The following is a 17,014-nucleotide window of genomic DNA, read 5'->3' on the forward strand; positions in this document are numbered from 1 at the left end:
TTTTAACATTTTCAGCATAATTTTTTTTTTCTTACTCATTTTAATGTTATTACATTTGATTGTTAAGAAATTTGATATTAAAATTATAGGGAGGTGGGTATCATAGTCTAAAGTTGTTATTTCTTTATATAGTATTCTAAAAACATAATATTTTGACTTGTTTGAACATAGCTTTAACGGATTAAGTCTTCCATAACCTTTTTACAGGGTCAAATTTCAAATTTTACTCTGTCCACTGTTTTTATGTTAGAACTAGTAGAAGCTTCTATGGTAAATATTTTTATTTTAAAAATAGCATATCATTTTAGTTCTTAATACTAGTTAAATACTAATAAGTACGTAAATAGCGTAAGTAAGATTACATAAAAGTTAATGTGAAGTCATGAATATCAAGGACTACCCTACGAACTTATAAATGGACAAATTTATTGGCTCACCTATAGTAAGTATTTATAAATAGAAACGAGCCATCAACTAAGTCGATCTTGTTCTTCACCGTCACGGCAATCACCATAGGTCTACTCCATGAAGTATAATTGTTTTCCGTTATTAATTCGGAAACAAGAATGAGACTCGTATTATTAGAATGATGGAGATAATACGGATTGATAATGGAGTACTCTAGCGGGAGGGGTGATTTCTTCGACAAATGGAGCAATCTCATTAGTGGGAAGAGACATGACGAAAGAGCACAACAGAAGATTACTCTCAGGAGAAAAAAAAATCACTTAATCTTGATACCACATTAACACTGAGAGTAAATTAATCTGACTTGTATTGAAAAGTAATAATAAGATCATAGACCAGGTGTCAACATTACACAATAACTAAAAAAACTAAGTAATATAATAACTATCTCTTATAGGAGAAAATATCTTCCTCAAATCTTGCGCAAATGGGAGAACTTTCTACTCACATGACATGTTGGGAAAAAAAAAGTAGAGGTGAAGGTAAAGAAATTGAACTACAACGGATACTTTAAACTAATTAAATATTATAAGTTAAGTATTTTTTATAATTAAATAAAAGGTATCATCACCGACAAATATAATGTCACATCACAATCTATAGGTATAGGTATAGAAAGGTGATCTAAAAATATTATAAATATCAACCTAGGTAAATTTAGACTTTATCTTTGATTGAAAATAACAATATAATAACACAAGTGAAATAGGTAACATGTAATACTTGAATTGCAGTTTTTACAATTCTTCTTTTCTCCCATTTTCTATCTGCTCATCGTGTTTACTAGAAGATGATTTTCTTCCCATCTATGATCTATCCATGTGGAGTTTAATACAAATATTCAGTTTCTCAAGAAATAAATAATAATAATAATAAATACTTGAATTGCCGTAAATATAAATATGTATAATTTTTTACCGGGAGAAAGAAAGAAAGAAAAATTTTATTGCCCAAATCATTATAAAGTTTTATTATTTGCACGCCCACTTAGTTGCACAAATTATAATGATAACAACGAAACATAAATGATTGTGCAGCCTCAAAACATTACATTATTACATCAAATCAAAAGATGAACCGTAAAAATATATTTTTTCTTTTGTTTTATCTATTTAATTATTTTTCGAAAAATGAAATTGAAAATTAGATCTGCCGACGCCCTAAAATGCTATTAAGCAGTTTTGTCACGTGTCTTTTATCTTTATTTTGAATAATTTGTGTTAAATTAATTATAGTAATGTGTTTTTTGAGTTGCCGATGCACTTGTGGTTGTGAAATTAATCTACTTTATTGAAGTGTCAGACTTGGCTTGCTTTATTCAATTATTTTTGGTAATTACGTGCAATGTATCTCCATTTTATATGAGATGTGAATCAGAATAATTTTTATATTCTTTAAATTTGAAGTTTCAAACTTTTGATATTCACTGGGCAACAAAACTAAAAAAAAAATGAAAACTTTTATTTATTCGTTTGTTAATTAAAAAATTTATGTAGTAGTTCAAATATCATGTCACATTATCAATCTATAATACTTTTTTCTTCATTTCTATCTCTCTTCAATTTCTCTCTCTTACTTTATACAAAAGTTAAAACCTCCTATTTAGATCTCAAGAATTTGTTCTCAAAATATTACAAAAATAGAAGATGTCGTTTGGTAGCAGTATTAAAATATTCTAGTTCAATTTTATTATTTATTTCCCTTCATTTTTCTAATAGACAATAAAAAGGAGGAGAAATGAAGATTTATATATATAACACTTCTTTTAAATCTTTAGTTAGAAATATCAGGTTGTTTGTATCTAGTTAAATATTATACGTTAAATTGGTATTACTTTCTACATATTATTTTTAAAATAATAGTTAATTACATTTTCCTATAACTCAACACATTTAAATTGAATTGAATGCAAAATATTTATGGATATAACTGAAACTAATTTACGAACACTTTGAATAGTTATTTAAAAGGAAATGGGGGAGAAATACAAAATTTAGTGGTACCCAGCTCATGCTGCACAAAGATCCCTGATCTTTTTGGGCCTAATAGAAACTATTAGTGGAGCCCAGAAAACGAAACAACGGAAATCTCTGATCTTTTTGGGCCTAAAGGAAGCTATTAGTGGAGCCCAGAAAACGAAACAACGGAAATCCCGTATTTGTCCTCAGTGATGGTCCGGTTCTGTACCGTTTCGTAACAGCTCTGATTTCTTGTTTTTTATCCCTTTTTTTTTTTTACAAAGAAAAATATAATTATCTTGGGTAATAATTTCTGATTTTCTATAAATCAATAATAATTAAAATAATATTTTATTTAAAAATAAAAATAAGAATATGATTGGGTTGTTTTTAAAATTTCTATATAATTTTAAAAATATTTTATAAAAAAGAGAGAGAGAAATAAGAACATTCCTCATCATTTCCAATTTCACAATATTCACTTACTCGACATTTAAAACTAAAATTAACTGTTTATGTAATTTCTTTTAGTTCTGTAACCATGTGAACATGTGGAGTGGAAATTCGAACTCACACACTTAACTAGTCGAGTTATATTTAGATTAGTACTAATTTATTTACTCATAGTTACAACTTAATTTATAGGGAGTTAAAATTTTTTAAGAGAGTAGTAATGTAGTATTGTCAATTTAAGTTACATTCATTCACATGGTAGTTGTAATATTGCAAAAACCACCCTTAAAAATGTGGGGAGAAATAGAGTAAAATAAATTTAATTTTTTAAAATTTAAGGTTTAATTTTAATAATTGAAAATCTAGAGGTGCAATTATTTTTTAGGGTTTAATTTTTTTCTTCACGGATCCAATTTGTTTCGATCATAGAAGTTTTGAGAGTTTAATTTTTATAATTGAAAGTTTATGAGTATAATGTTACCATATTTCAAAAGTGATGTTTTCAATTTACCATTTTTTAAAAATTTAATAGACAGTGAAAAATTCAAACTTCTAATTTGGAAGAATAATAATTTAAATTGCTCCACTTTAATAAATAGAGATTACAATATTTATCAAAGTTGAACGTAGGATAAAATTAATATATCCTATGAAGTTTACCGTAAAATTTAATCTTTTCAAAATAATAATAATAAATACATGGATCGGAAATTAAATTTTTTTTTTTCTCTGGAGTTCTAACAAATTTTTTTATCCTCTGAGACGTTGGTGATCTGATTTGTCTGTAAAATTTGACAAGAAATTTACCTTCAAACTTGAGCATCTACAAGTGAAACGTCCATCGTCTCCCCTGAAATTTGGTTGAGAAGATTAGTCATTAGAGGCAGCGTCTCCATCTCAGTTTCTGTGTCCCTTTAGCTTCTCTTGTAATCAAGACAAAATTCCATGGACCTTAATTTGATTTTGATGGCTACACAGAAATTTTCTCCGCTCAATGCCCTTCTTCATTTCTTACCCAAAAGAATTACAGAACTCTATTCCTCACAGCAATATGCTTACACTCCTCCTTCCCTTTAGGATATTTCTTCACACCTATGTGTTCTCTGCCTTTCGATTAGTTCACCGATACGTTTTCAGGTTTCTTTTTATTTATTTTTCCGCAGATATGCATTTTTGTTTTCTGACCTTCTTAATTGGTTCTTCTCTCTGTTTTCTTTCTCATAAAGGTTTCAGAAAGATGATGAAAGAAGTGGGCATTTGGAGAATGGTCGAGTTGGTTCGAAACCCTTCGAACTTCCGGAGGAGGATAGTAGTGAAATGGATTGTGCAAATAATGGGAAAACGAGGAATTCTGTTTTTAGCTCTGTTTCTAAGGAGAGTATCTCGTTTTTGAAATTGGAAAATTCTGAATTTACTTGGGAAGGGATAGAACTTGACGAGAGTAATATCGATCCTGCTCTTGCCTACACTCAATCCATTGCTTTGGATGTTGTTTCAAAGGGAAGAAATTATGGTGTCTTGAAAAGTGGTGACAGTGCCGAGGATGATTTCTCAGTAAAGGCACGGATAGTTGACCCGGAAAATAGTGCTTCCAATATGTTTGATTCATTGCCTGAAGCGGAAGTTCAAGTGCTTTGGGAAGATTATTCAATTCCGTCTGATTCAGAATCTGCAGGGGATTCAACCAATGCCTCCCCAAGAATCAATCATGATCAAGTTGGTTCGTCTTCCAAAGAGATCAAGGCTGAGGAAAACAAGCAACTTGACTTTCTCAGTAATTTGGCCCAGAAAGAGGAAGAATCTGTCGACGTTCCAGAGAAATCCACAGAAACAACTTTGCAGGAGAAGCCCTCCATATTGAATTTTGATCATCGGTATGAACTTAACTATCTACCAGATCACCAGGATATAGTACAGCAGCTAGAAATGGAACTGAGGAATGCAAAAACTGGGGGACTTCCAACGATTTTTGAAGAGGAACCTGAAGCAATTAATGAAAAGTTTAAGCATGAAGAACTAATGCGAGAGATACGAAAGGTATACAAAACTTATGCAGAGAAAATGTGGAAACTTGATATCTTAAACAATCAGAGTATGCATGCCACTGGTACGTATTCACCTACATAACACGAAGTTCTTACATTACTCATTTTGCTGCCTAATATTATTTTGAACAAATATTTTATTATACGTCTGATATTTCCCTGAACAAGTCTCAAGGCTTAGTGAAGAGTTGCATATTTAAATAATTCAGTACCACATGCTCTAATACCATACTATACCATGTTTAAAATGATTATCAAATATAAAAACTTTCATCATTCAATATATAGTTATATCTCTTGATGCTTTTTACATAGCAATGGATTTCAACTCTGTAGGTTTGCTGCAGTTGAAATATCCACTGAATTCAATTTCAGAGCAAAACTCAGTGTTATGGTTGGGAAACACACGGAAACTGACAGCTGACCCAAGACTTGAATCCGTAGGAGAATTACAAAGGGACATGGAACTGGTGTACGTAGGACAAGTTTGTCTTTCCTGGGAAATTCTACAATGGCAGCTTAGGAAGGCCATTGAGCTGCAACGACATGACTCGCAAGGCATTTGTCAGTATAACCAAGTCGCTAGCGAGTTCCAACTTTTTAAAGTCGTGCTTAAAAGATTCATGGAGGAAGAAAGGTTTCAGGGCAACAGAGTTGAAAACTATGTCCAGAACCGATGTGTATTTCGTTCTCTTCTGCAAGTTCCACCCATCAAAGGTAGAATTTGCAACATATTTAGCAAATTTTGGGTACTTTGGGGGTCCGGATCATGATAAATCTGTTTAATTATTCTTCAGATGATGGTGGTTCTGCAGAAGCTGAAGGAAGGGAATGGGAAGATGAGGATGACTTTTCATGTAATATTTTAGCAGAAATTATAGAGAAGTCAATGTGGGTTTTCTATGAATTTCTTCTTTCTGATAAAAATGATGTTAAAAATATCCTAAAATGCAACAGAAAGTATCAGGTTGAACTCCAAAGTTCAGAAAATCTACAGCTTTTGTTGGTGAACATTCAAGCTCACTTTCAGAAGGTTGGCTTTACCAATCTTGTTCGTCAATGACAATGCCTTTCTGCCAACTCGTACCTAACAAATTCTGTTTTCTGGTGATACAGACTAAGAGAAAGCTGAAAGATCTTCTGAGAGGCAGCAATAATTTTTCAGTAAAGAAGTTGGAAAAGCAAGAGGAAGCTGGGCTGAGTTATTCACTAATACTTTTCATTGCTCAGGTTGACCTGAAATTGATTTCAAGAGTGCTGAGAATGTCAAAGTTGACCGTTGACCAATTATTATGGTGCAACCAAAAACTTAATCAAATTACATTCCTAAACAGAAAGGTCCACTTGGAGCCCGCACTTCTGCTTTTTCCTTTTTGACTTCAAATCTCAATTTTGTCACAGGTTTAGATCAGAGGAGAATATTGGAATAACTTGCTTCGTTGATTTCCAAATCTGATAGTTTCTTTTCTATAATGAAATATATGTATTTTCCATCATAAAATTCCTGCAAACTCTGTTTATTTATGATTATTACAATGCTTTTAGATCTTCATACATACAAACTAATGAAATAAAACATATGCCACACTGAACTGGTAAACATAGTCAAACATATATCTTTATCTATATGATTCCTTCAGTGATCTTTGGGCTTTTGAGGGATCTTCTCTTTCAGTTTCTGGACCATTTTATGATGAGGAGGAAGCGTTTCCTTAATGAGAGGATGGGCTTTCAAAGCATCCACCCATGAGAAAAAGTCAGGGTTTCTTTTGGAGTCAATTACAGGTCCAACAACCTCACGCAGGGCCAAATAGTTGGAGGCATTAGGCCCCACAACTATATCAACAAGTCCCAAGTTTTCTCCATCATAGAAGGGAAATTTTCCAGGTAAATCTTTCTTCATTCCTTCTTCAAATACCCTTATCAGTTTCGATAGCTCCTCACAAGCTCTCTCCCTCTCTTCTCCTTCAGATGACTTGAGGATGGGCAAGGCGCCTAACATTATCTAAATATCATAAACAAAACAGAACATCATCAAAGGGGAACGAAAGATTGAAATCAGCGGCGCATGAATTTGGTGGAAATTAAAAGAAATAAACCTTTTGGTCATAGAATTGAGCCCAGAAGCGAACTTTGGCTCTTTCATAAGGGTCCTCTGGAAGAATTTTAGGGTGGTGGTTCCAATGATCTTCTATGTATTCAAGAATGACAAAGGACTCAGCAATTGGGTTTCCCTTATGGACGAGCACAGGGACTTTTTGATGGACTGGATTGTAGTTGATGAGCAACTCGCTCTTGTTTGCTAAATCTTCTTCCACGTACTCAAAGTTTATGCCTTTGATTTTGAGTGCTAGCACAATTCTAGTGCAGTATGAGCTATACCACGATCCAAACAACACAACTTCACTTTGCTTCCCTTCCATTTTTTCTCTCTGTGGTTGTTGATGTTTGAGGGAGGAGGATTTATAACTGTTGAATTTCATGGGGGTGAGATTATTTTATTTGGTTCGTCAATATATATCCATTTGTTCAAAGTCATACTATGAGAAAATTTGGAAACTTGCTATCTGAAAAGTCTAAAAAAATGCACGCCCTGTTAGTTTCTTACATTGAAGCATTATATATACAATTAAATGTTAGACTTTGGATACTAAAATAGAATAAAGATTGATTAAGAGAATATAAAACTAAAAAGAGTAGAAAAGTTTAAAAGTATTTGTTTGATTTCAAGGATACTAAATGATAATTTACGTTCTTAGGCTGCCCTACACACACCATGGATACAGTGAGATTTTATAGGCTAAATAATATATTTTTTGGTCCACACAAATACACATACGTCATTTAATGGATAATACTTCCCTCTTTCCACCATCACAACCATTTTATTTAAGAAAAAAACAATTATTTTTGCATTTCTCTCCGTTCGTAAACATTTATGGGTGATAGGAAAAAATTTAGTATTTATCATTACTATCAAAGAGTCCAGTATTTTTCTTTTTAAATTTAAATCTTCCAAATTTGTCACGTGTTAGTTCTCAGGTCTGTGAAACAAGAAATTATTAGATAGTGAAAGAACATGAATGATAATTTTGTCAAAACAATCATAGCTTAACGATAATTGACATATATATCTCTAATCAAAAGGTTGTGAGTTTGATCTCCCACCCCATAAGTTGTACTAAAAAAAACATGATTGATAATTTTACTCTATGAGAGAAATTATATAAAATGTATTTCAAACTTGTATCTGATTATTACGAAACATGCAGATTTTTGAAGGTGGAGTCATATTCAATCATTTTTTTTCCCGGTGAAGGAGAGAAAATAACTCACACTTTAATGATTTGCAAAAACTTTTGCGGATGGAACAGCTTTTACATATCAACTGAAGAGTAGTATTTCCTACCATTGGAAACTAAACCCTATTTCTAGCTAACTTAACTACATAAACACCTAAATAAAAAAGCAGTTAAAAAGTTTCTACTCAGATTCAATGGATGATCAGGTGTAGCAATTAGTTGTAGACAAACTAGTGGAAACTTCACTAGGGCATGAAGAAGAAGAATCCCACACAAAACTTGACTTCCCGGAATCACTCAAATTCAAAGGCAAATTCAGTGGATATCCAACAGTACTACTGGATCTTATAGCCCCAAACTGGTCACCAGCTGATTGCATCATCTCATGTGACAAACTCTGCGGATCATAGTTGCTGCTGCTTGTAATAAACTGCTGTTGCGTATGGAAATCTATGGTGTCGGTGGGCTTGACAATACCAAAATCTCCAAGCACTGACGATGACATGTTGAGGAGAATAGAAGACAGGTCCACTGATCTGGATTTTTCTGGTTCTGTGGTGATGGGCCCAGCAAAAAAGTTGGGAAGGTGGTGGGAGAGTACTCTATTAGTAATTTGAGGGTTGAATGGCTTACAGGAGGCAATAAAGTCAAAAGGGTAAGCAGTGTTGGAAATGGAAGATTGGTGGGTCTCGTTAGGGAAAGAAAATGGATTATTGGAGGGCGGTAAATTGGTTTTTGATGTGAAAAAAAAGGTGTCATCTTTGGTGAGAGCATTGTTGGATGGGTTGATTTCAGACAATGGAGGGATAGAAGAAGAAGAGAGACATAGAGCTCTTTGAGCCGCGGTAGAGTTGGTTTTCTTGAATATTCTGCATATTGCCCATGAATCCTGCACCACCACCATTTTATGATCCATCATCTTTAGGATAACTCATAACAGTTCTTAAAAAAGGACAAACATATTAGATATCCTGGTATCGAATATATGAATTAAATTTATACAACTCATCAATTTAAGCCTTTCGGTTGACTAGCGATTTATTCATTCGAACAGGAAGTCCTATGTTCGAACTTCATATTGTTGTTTCCTCTCGTCTTAATCTTAACATTTAACAAAAACAAATTATAGATGGGGTCTTACATTTGCTGGAATGGTTTTATCAATGAATCTCTTGGGTGGAGCTGGATCGGTGAGAGAAGGCAGACGAAACTCATGCATCATCCAGTCAGTTTTAACCCCTTTAGCGGCTCTGCCCTTGTAGAACACAAGTGATTTCTTCAGCCCAATGCATTTGCTTCCATCGGAGGAGTAGATGGGGCGGTCAGTTCCTGTGGCCTTCCAAAATCCAGCTCCAGTTACTCTGTTGGGCCTTGCACTGTTCCTGTATTTTCTATCTCTAGGACAGTAGAAATACCACTCCTTTTCTCCACTTCCTGCCAGCTCTAAACTCAAACAAAAACAAACAAAAGAGACCCAAATCAGGCTTCATTTCAAACATGCAATAAATTAAAGTAGGGAGTGAAAAAGTTTGAATCTTTATTATTCTTACTTGGGAGATCCCATGGATCATATTTGTAAATGTCAATTTGCTTGATGAGCTCAATAAGGAGAGGTCGCTGTTGGATCTTTCTTTTGAGGTAAAATCCGACAAGTTCTTCATCTGTTGGATGGAACCGAAACCCTGGCAACATCACCTCCTCTACTGATCTTTCTGCATCACTTATCTCCTCCATTTATATAAAGAGGGGAAAAAAAAAGTTGTCTTCTTTTTGCCTCTCTATAAACCCTAAACAACTCAGCTAGCCAATTCCTTTGTTACTAAGAAATGAAGAACAAAGGATAAAAGTTGAGAAGGTGTTGAAGAGAGATCAGTGTGAAAGTTGAGTTAGATTGAAGGCAATATATGCTTCCTGAGAAGGGGTCTGCTTCCGAGGGATCAGCCGCTATTTGTGGTGGCCCTTAAAAGCTTCCTCTTTGTAAAACACCTACCAAGAAAACCCTAAGGTCAAGAAAAAATAATATAATGGATTTTAATTAAGTTTAGAACTTGAGGAAAGAAAACAACTTTTTAAGAACCCATGTGGTAAAAATTGGTAATTTGTTGATTAAAATTAGTTACATGCAAAAAACTTGAACTTGTTGGGGTTAGGTAATTGGATTATGGAAATGGAGGAATCTGGAGATTTGAATCTCATGGAGTTTTAGGTGTGAGTGTGTGTGTGTAATAAATTAGATTAGTAATGGAGAGTGGAGTTTTTCAAAGGAGACTCCAATTAAAAAAGGATTAATATTTGAAATCAAGACATGGAAACAAGGACCTAAAAACGACTTTCGATACTCTCTGATTAAATATAAATTAATTTCAATGAGATTTCATTAATAAGATTAAAAATAATAATAATTTGATGAGTTCCTTGGAGTTCCAAAATTCAGCTTCTATTCCATTCCCACAGTTTCTATTCCACTGCCTTTGTCAGAATTTTAACTAATTTTCTAAGATTTGACAAAGCCAAAAATGGGAAATTTGTGTTAGTGTTACAGCAAAAGGGTAAAATGGGCATTTTCTTCAATGAGTCAAGCTTTGACCCATTTATGATAATCTAATCTCTCAGACTTTAAACAGTACCTGGCTTTTAGGGTTTTGTGGGGCTTATCAGAAATTATAATGTTCTTAAATAATTTTGAAAAAAAAAAAAATCTTTAAAAAATTTCTCTCTTGATTTTCTCTCAATAAATTATCTCTACTCAAAATTACCCCTTGTAAGAGATGATTTATATATCTTAGTTTTTGTAAAATATATTTATTTCCCCATTTTCTACACCTCTATATTTTAATACATTCTAACATAAATACATCACATCAACTTAAAATTTTTTAATCAAATTTCTTTTCTTAAATATTTCATATGTGTCAATATGAGCAGTTGGTTTAACAGTTAAGGCATTGTACTTCTGATAAGGTTGGAAGGTTTAATCTCCACATTTATTGTATTAAAAAAGAAACCTTATATGTAATTTCTAAACTGCCATTATTTAAATAGTGCTTCTTTCAATTCCTCATCAAATGATTTTAAAACATTAAAAATCAAGTTTGGGGGACGAAATACTAATATCAAAATTTGATGAGGGGGCTTATAAGTCAATAGTGTGTTTGCTTTTAATCACTCAACTGAAACATTGGTGTTTAATTAAAATATCAATTAGAAAGTTTGATTCAGAAGCAATGTTTGATTCACCTCATCACTTGAATATACTTTTTAATTAAAAATAAAAATACCAATAGTATGAGAAAAATATGCTCCACTCCAATACTCAAATTCATTCACCTTCATATAAATGGCTAATATGGTTTAACGAGCCTCGATTTATATGACATGAATTTTACATATAGTTTTCATGATATTACACAATTTATAGTATGAAGAAAACAATCTACATAACTAAACATAAGGTCAATATTTTAATTTCAAGGTTACACAAACCTAACCCATAAGTCAAATATTATATAGTTTTTGATTTATGTGATAAATAAGAGCTAGAATTAATGAAAGATAAAAGGTACATATAAATGGACGCAGAAACCAATATAGAGTAGTTGGGTGAGCTAAAAGTGTGTGCTGTTGGTGCACCAAAACCAACAATGGAAGTGCCACAAAATTTAAGTTGAGAGTCAAATGCCAAACTTGCATGGGACTCCAAAATCAAATTCAGTGAAATTCCCAAAAATCTAACCCTCGGTTGGAACCCTTTTTGTCTCACTCCTTCGCCTTCGACTTACTTGCCAAGCGTGCAACCCCACTTTATTTTTAATTACAGGCACAATCTTCAAAAATATATTACAACGTCTATTTGACTATTTCTTCGCCATTAAAAATTTGATAGTTCTTTAATTTAAAAAAAGAAAAAAATCTCTCTACATTTCTCTTAAAACTTGTCAAAAATTTAATCGTAGTCCGGGGACAAATCAATTAAAAAAGAGTGATGTATATTTCAACTAGACCCTTTTGTGTAAAAATGTTACATTTTGAACAAATTTTTAAACTAATTAGTTCGAATGGTCTTCTAGACTTGAAAAGGTTTGACTTGTCTGGCTAGAATGCAGGGTATCCACTTGATGGGCTTCTCAGTTTAATTCAAAATCTTAAGATTATGCTGGGCATTACTTTTTGGTGTGTTCTTAATTTTTTCTAATCCAACATATAGTTTGACATAAATTTAGCTGACCCAATTACACCACCAACTCTGATGTTTTGTCACTCAACTCTGATGTTTCGAAGAATTTGGATATAATGAAGAAAGGAGTGGCAAAAGGCTTATAAATTCATTTTATCAGCTAGATTGCAGTACAATGATCATCCTCAGAAATATGTAGCCTTTCAATCAACTTGTACACTACTTCTGTCAAGATTTGATATCAGTAATACCAACGAAGCAATGGAAATATGTCTGACGATTTCCTACACAGATTCTGAATTCTTGACAAAAAGAAACCTCAACTTCTATCATGTTGTCTGCAGCAATTCCTTTATATCGTAACCTTGGAGCTATATGCACACAAAAAAAAAAAAAAAAAAGAGTTAGCTCAGTACATTTTGCAGTCTGAAATTGAAGCATAAGAAAGAGTTCACTTTCACTGTGAAATTAATGTTTTACCGAGAGGAAGGTAAGAAGCAAAATGACGCCTGAGTTCCACAAAGCGTGTATGGTGATGGGTGTCAAGAGGTTGCGAGTTTGAGCATAAGAAAATCCGAGAGCAGTTCCTATATGAGTTTTTGATGCAAGGAAACATATTACGCACTCGAAATAAAGTCTACTTCGTTCTTAAGTGTCGACCCAAAGGGATTCTGAATTGATGATAATATTTCAAGTCACAGCTAGACGATGTGGTAAAATCGGAGAGAACTTGCAGTTGATGAACATTACCAAGCACAAAGAGCTGGGGAAACTCTCCAGGAGTGAGATGTGCAAGGGCAAACACAGCTGCACTAATCAGAATGGCAACTGGCGTGGGAACCCTGGAGGAAGGAGAAATCGTGCGGATGAACACATAAAAGAATCATATTCAGCCAAAACAACTTCATAAAAATTATATATTATGATTGTTTCTCCACTATGATCACATAACAATCACCCAATTCTATTCTCCCAGATGTTTTTTCCCTGAATATCTCAAAGCATGTCTCAGAGGCAGCATTGTTTTTTTACTTTTCTATGGTTGAATGGGCTTTTAAACTTTCTAAAATTCTCTTTTACTTTGTAAACAGAAAGCTCTTTTTACAAGTTGAATTTGTGTTATCTGTAAAACTATTTTGTGCTGATTATTATTTTACAAGATGTGCAAGGGCAAATGCAGCTGCGCTAATCACGGGTTCATGCTCAAAGAAGTGATCAACAAAACTAGGCTCATAAACCACCAATCAAAGACCATACCACTTGGTAAGAGACACCATAAAAAATCCCCGGAACACAGTCTCTTCAAGAACTGGAGCAAGGACACCAGCGATACCCACCAGACAAGCAGTGCTGAAATGAAAACAGATATGCTTGTTTCACTTTGCTTATGTCTAAATTAATTGTTAGTCTTTAGTAAAGAAGACACCTACATGATTAGCCTTAGAAAAATCTAGACATTTTGAAAGCCAGAATTTATGCAAAATTGAAGTACCTGATGCTGGAAGATCCAATTAGTGGAAGCAAGCGTACTAGAGCGTCTGTCTGAAACAAAAATGAAAAGAATACTTAAAAGTCTGTGCTCTGTAAAATCCCACATATCCAGGAACAAAAATAAAAATTTCAAAATATGGAAGCCAACTACATTCATACTTCACAAAACATCATAAACAATCCAATGTAAAGCATAACTCATCTTGAACTAACCCACTAAATTTGAATGCTCTGTAACCTACAAGCTATCAAGAACTGAAAAGGGTGGCTGTAGAGTTATGTACTTCCCAGTTCCAGATTAAATTGGAAAATGGAAAATAAAATATGAGAAGGCTCTTTATCATCTCTAACCTCTCTTTGCGGGCTCCCACCGTTAAATGAAGACAAGACTGCTCCTGTCGCTGCAATAGAAGCAAGGGCACCGACCAGACCCACTCCTGCCCATAAGAGCCAGCCTTTCTGCAGATTCAGGGGGTCCTTAATATCTGAAGGATATAAATCAGCATAAATGTTAGAGCCTGATCAGGAAACCAAAGATCTGCCCAAATGACTACTAATAACATGAAAATGATACTTTTCCACACTGAAATATAAAACATAATAAAGGCTCTTCTGATTTCTGACACCATAGTTATTTATCAGGGGGGAACCATTATACCAAATAATAGTAATAATAATGAAGAAACTTTAACATAAATTAAATGATCACTAATTCTTGCTAAAGGGAAAATTTGATTAAGCAATCAACAGTAGCTTAGCTCGTAATTGAGAATACCATAGCGATACAAGTCATCGGGAAGTGGTTGGAAAGTGTTTGCAATACTGTATAAGATCCCAAGCACTGCCACAGTTGTAATGCTACCAAAAGAGCCAGTGAATAATTAAGTCTTATTTTGGGTCCACAAAAAATAAATGTAAAGTGGCAGGAGACTCATCAGAGATAACCAAAGAATCTTAGATGCTAGAAAACATTATGATTGAAGGTACTTTACGAATAGCTTCAAGAAATTTACTTGTGAAAAAAGACCAGAAAAATTTATGACTTATGAGCAGGTTTTAAAAACTAGAGGAAAGCAAGCATACCCTTGATCCAGAAACAGTATTTCAGCCTTCTCGTCTAAGCTTAGCTCTTCAATGCGAATACCAAGATAAGGTATGGCGGCAGATTCAACCAATCCTGTCACAATGAAACTGTCTGGGGAAAACATTAACTTTCGCCCTTGCCTGGAAATTATGAAAGCTATTACATTTGGACAAAGCAGAAACAGTTGTAAAAAGCCACCTTAATCCACAAGCTAGAGAAGTTAATGAAACTGTTTGCCATCCCCATGGCACTTCCCACCGCTTCAAGATAGGCCACTCCCCCCCATTTCCCTGTAACAAAGTTCCAAATATGTGTTGAAGCTAACTCATACCAAAAAATGCATGAACAAAATTACAATATTCAGATAATTTCTTCTATCTTGTGCACTGCTTGGCAGCGACCCAGCATATGTACTTCAATTGCCTGCTATATACGTATGTTTTCTGGGAAAACAAATTCAACAGAAAGTATGCCGAAACTTAATGGCAAATTAGATGACAAGTAGCGTACCTTTTGCTGAAAATCGCCGCCGGATTCATCTTTAGCATTGAAGAAAGAAAGCGGACGAAACCCATTTTGGGACAGGGAATTCGAACGTCGGGGTGAAAATTGCAGTGGCAAGTTTCGGTAACCAAAGTGTACAATCTTAGGAGTTGGTTTCGCGGTGGATTTCAAAGAAGACGACGGCTTCCATGAATTAGAAAGACAATAGATAGAAGATTCAGCTAAAGTTGCGAAGGTAGTCGAACAGGAAATCCTCATTTGTTAATCAATTTTACTATGTTCCCCTGCTCGCTATGAAACCCGTAGACTAGAGTCCCAGGATGGAATTTTTCGCTCTTACTGAAGAGTGAAGAGGATAAGGCAGTGGAATTCGAAAAAAGTAAGAAAATTTGCAGAAAGTTCAAGTCCGTAGAAGTCGAATCGGTGATAAGAAACCAAACCCACATACAATTTGGATCAACAATCAGTTTCTTCTCCAACCCATAAGTATTGGGCCAACGCCATCCGACACAATCGAAGCTTTATACAAAGCCCATAGTAGGTGCCTCTACAAGCTAGATCTTTTTAGTTATTCATTCAATATAGCATAATTTTAATATTTTATCTACCAGCTATTATGAAAAATTTATCAAATCGACGGAATCCGACCAAACTGATGATGATGGATTGGATGTTCGCCTCTCAATGTATGTAAGAAAATGCTTTTCCTCTGAAACAACATTTATCCACCCTCTCACGACCACATCAAGACCCTAATTTCTTTTTGAAAGTACCTACCCTAATTAGGTATCTAAGAATTTTCTAATTCCAAACACAACTTTTAGAGAAAAGAAAATGTCTCAGCAAAAGACCTTTTGCTACGAACAAAAGTATGGCCATTGTATATAAAATTTTCAAGCTTTCAAAACCACTCCAAGACACTATATTTGTCATTTTAAACTACACTCATATGAGACATCCATCCATTAATCCAACTCCACGGCGAAAACAAAGTATTGCCACTTTTTTTATAATTTTGTAAGGAAAATTTTTGACTACTTAGTAAGTAAGGAGTAACTTTCTCCCTGTCATCATTAAATATTCAACAATTAAGAGAGAAAAATACAAAAATAAAAAAAAAAATTTGTCAATTCAGCCAGCAGTACTCTTTCTATCTTTTTTGCAGACAAGAAATTGAACAATGTAGCGAAACCTCATTGGCCCGTGGGCCTCCACACAAGAACGAATACCCTTTCATGAAAATTGACAGACCAACCACGACAACAGTGGCAAACAATTACTCGCCCTTCAACTTCAAAACAGTTATTTGTTTCTTGAAGAATCTTTCACTTTTCAACGACAATGGGGCAAATCAGTGCTCTCCCATAATTTGGCCTAAATCAACTGTTAGTTAGACTTGTTTTCAAACAAGAAGCTTCTTTCAGCCCCAGCTGCTCAAAAAAGTATTAAACCAAGCCGCCACTCCTTCCATGCACAAATTCAAAAATCTTCTAATCTGATAACCACTAAATATAGATTCGAGATATTTTCGTAGT

The 17,014-nt window shown here is 34.0% G+C and overlaps 4 protein-coding genes across 5 annotated transcripts; 1 reads left to right on the top strand and 3 right to left on the bottom strand.

The window, feature by feature from the left end:
- Positions 1–3,734: 3,734 nt before the first annotated feature.
- On the top strand, positions 3,735–7,340 carry LOC111019190 (uncharacterized). The gene is made up of 6 exons (XM_022295522.2): positions 3,735–4,016; positions 4,106–4,986; positions 5,261–5,641; positions 5,722–5,957; positions 6,041–6,811; positions 6,896–7,340. The coding sequence occupies exons 1-5, from the start codon at positions 3,874–3,876 to the stop codon at positions 6,299–6,301; spliced, it is 1,902 nt and encodes a 633-aa protein (XP_022151214.1). The 5' UTR covers positions 3,735–3,873; the 3' UTR covers positions 6,302–6,811; positions 6,896–7,340.
- Positions 6,364–7,407, bottom strand: LOC111019191 (glutathione S-transferase U10-like). The gene is made up of 2 exons (XM_022295524.2): positions 7,024–7,407; positions 6,364–6,929 (listed from the first exon to the last, which is right to left on the bottom strand). Exons 1-2 carry the CDS (start codon positions 7,405–7,407, stop codon positions 6,561–6,563), a joined length of 753 nt encoding a protein of 250 aa, XP_022151216.1. The 3' UTR covers positions 6,364–6,560.
- Positions 7,408–8,217: 810 nt separating this feature from the next.
- Positions 8,218–10,136, bottom strand: LOC111019192 (protein FEZ-like). Its single transcript, XM_022295525.2, has 3 exons — positions 9,777–10,136; positions 9,368–9,669; positions 8,218–9,115 (listed from the first exon to the last, which is right to left on the bottom strand). Exons 1-3 carry the CDS (start codon positions 9,958–9,960, stop codon positions 8,429–8,431), a joined length of 1,173 nt encoding a protein of 390 aa, XP_022151217.1. The 5' UTR covers positions 9,961–10,136; the 3' UTR covers positions 8,218–8,428.
- A 2,393-nt stretch (positions 10,137–12,529) lies between these two features.
- LOC111019231 (CAAX amino terminal protease family protein) lies at positions 12,530–15,949 on the bottom strand. 2 transcript variants are annotated; one of them, XM_088128348.1, is made up of 10 exons: positions 15,486–15,942; positions 15,174–15,265; positions 14,975–15,082; positions 14,667–14,749; positions 14,243–14,376; positions 13,893–13,942; positions 13,658–13,750; positions 13,151–13,242; positions 12,881–12,987; positions 12,530–12,771 (listed from the first exon to the last, which is right to left on the bottom strand). In XM_088128348.1, the coding sequence occupies exons 1-10, from the start codon at positions 15,735–15,737 to the stop codon at positions 12,730–12,732; spliced, it is 1,053 nt and encodes a 350-aa protein (XP_087984474.1). In that variant the 5' UTR covers positions 15,738–15,942; the 3' UTR covers positions 12,530–12,729. The 2 variants fall into 2 exon arrangements, with proteins under 2 accessions (XP_087984474.1, XP_087984475.1); XM_088128349.1 differs by lacking the exon at positions 13,658–13,750 and having other exon boundaries at positions 15,486–15,949.
- Positions 15,950–17,014: the final 1,065 nt, after the last annotated feature.

This window comes from Momordica charantia (assembly GCF_013281855.1).
Source record: "Momordica charantia cultivar OHB3-1 chromosome 9 unlocalized genomic scaffold, Mcharantia_2.0 BLBB01000009.1, whole genome shotgun sequence".
Classification (NCBI taxonomy): Eukaryota; Viridiplantae; Streptophyta; class Magnoliopsida; order Cucurbitales; family Cucurbitaceae; genus Momordica; species Momordica charantia.

Coding starts and splice junctions, on each gene's coding strand:
- LOC111019191 (XM_022295524.2), bottom strand. CDS start 7,407: ATGAAATTCAACAGTTATAAATCCTCCTCCCTCAAACATCAACAACCA. Junction 6,930..7,023: donor CTCAATTCTATGACCAAAAG/GTTTATTTCTTT, acceptor TATGATATTTAG/ATAATGTTAGGCGCCTTGCC.
- LOC111019190 (XM_022295522.2), top strand. CDS start 3,874: ATGCCCTTCTTCATTTCTTACCCAAAAGAATTACAGAACTCTATTCCT. Junction 4,017..4,105: donor GTTCACCGATACGTTTTCAG/GTTTCTTTTTAT, acceptor TTTCTCATAAAG/GTTTCAGAAAGATGATGAAA. Junction 5,642..5,721: donor GCAAGTTCCACCCATCAAAG/GTAGAATTTGCA, acceptor ATTATTCTTCAG/ATGATGGTGGTTCTGCAGAA.
- LOC111019231 (XM_088128348.1), bottom strand. CDS start 15,737: ATGAGGATTTCCTGTTCGACTACCTTCGCAACTTTAGCTGAATCTTCT. Junction 15,266..15,485: donor GCGGCGATTTTCAGCAAAAG/GTACGCTACTTG, acceptor ACTTTGTTACAG/GGAAATGGGGGGGAGTGGCC. Junction 13,943..14,242: donor GTGGGAGCCCGCAAAGAGAG/GTTAGAGATGAT, acceptor TTTTTGTTTCAG/ACAGACGCTCTAGTACGCTT.
- LOC111019192 (XM_022295525.2), bottom strand. CDS start 9,960: ATGGAGGAGATAAGTGATGCAGAAAGATCAGTAGAGGAGGTGATGTTG. Junction 9,670..9,776: donor TGATCCATGGGATCTCCCAA/GTAAGAATAATA, acceptor GTTTGAGTTTAG/AGCTGGCAGGAAGTGGAGAA. Junction 9,116..9,367: donor ATAAAACCATTCCAGCAAAT/GTAAGACCCCAT, acceptor GTGGTGGTGCAG/GATTCATGGGCAATATGCAG.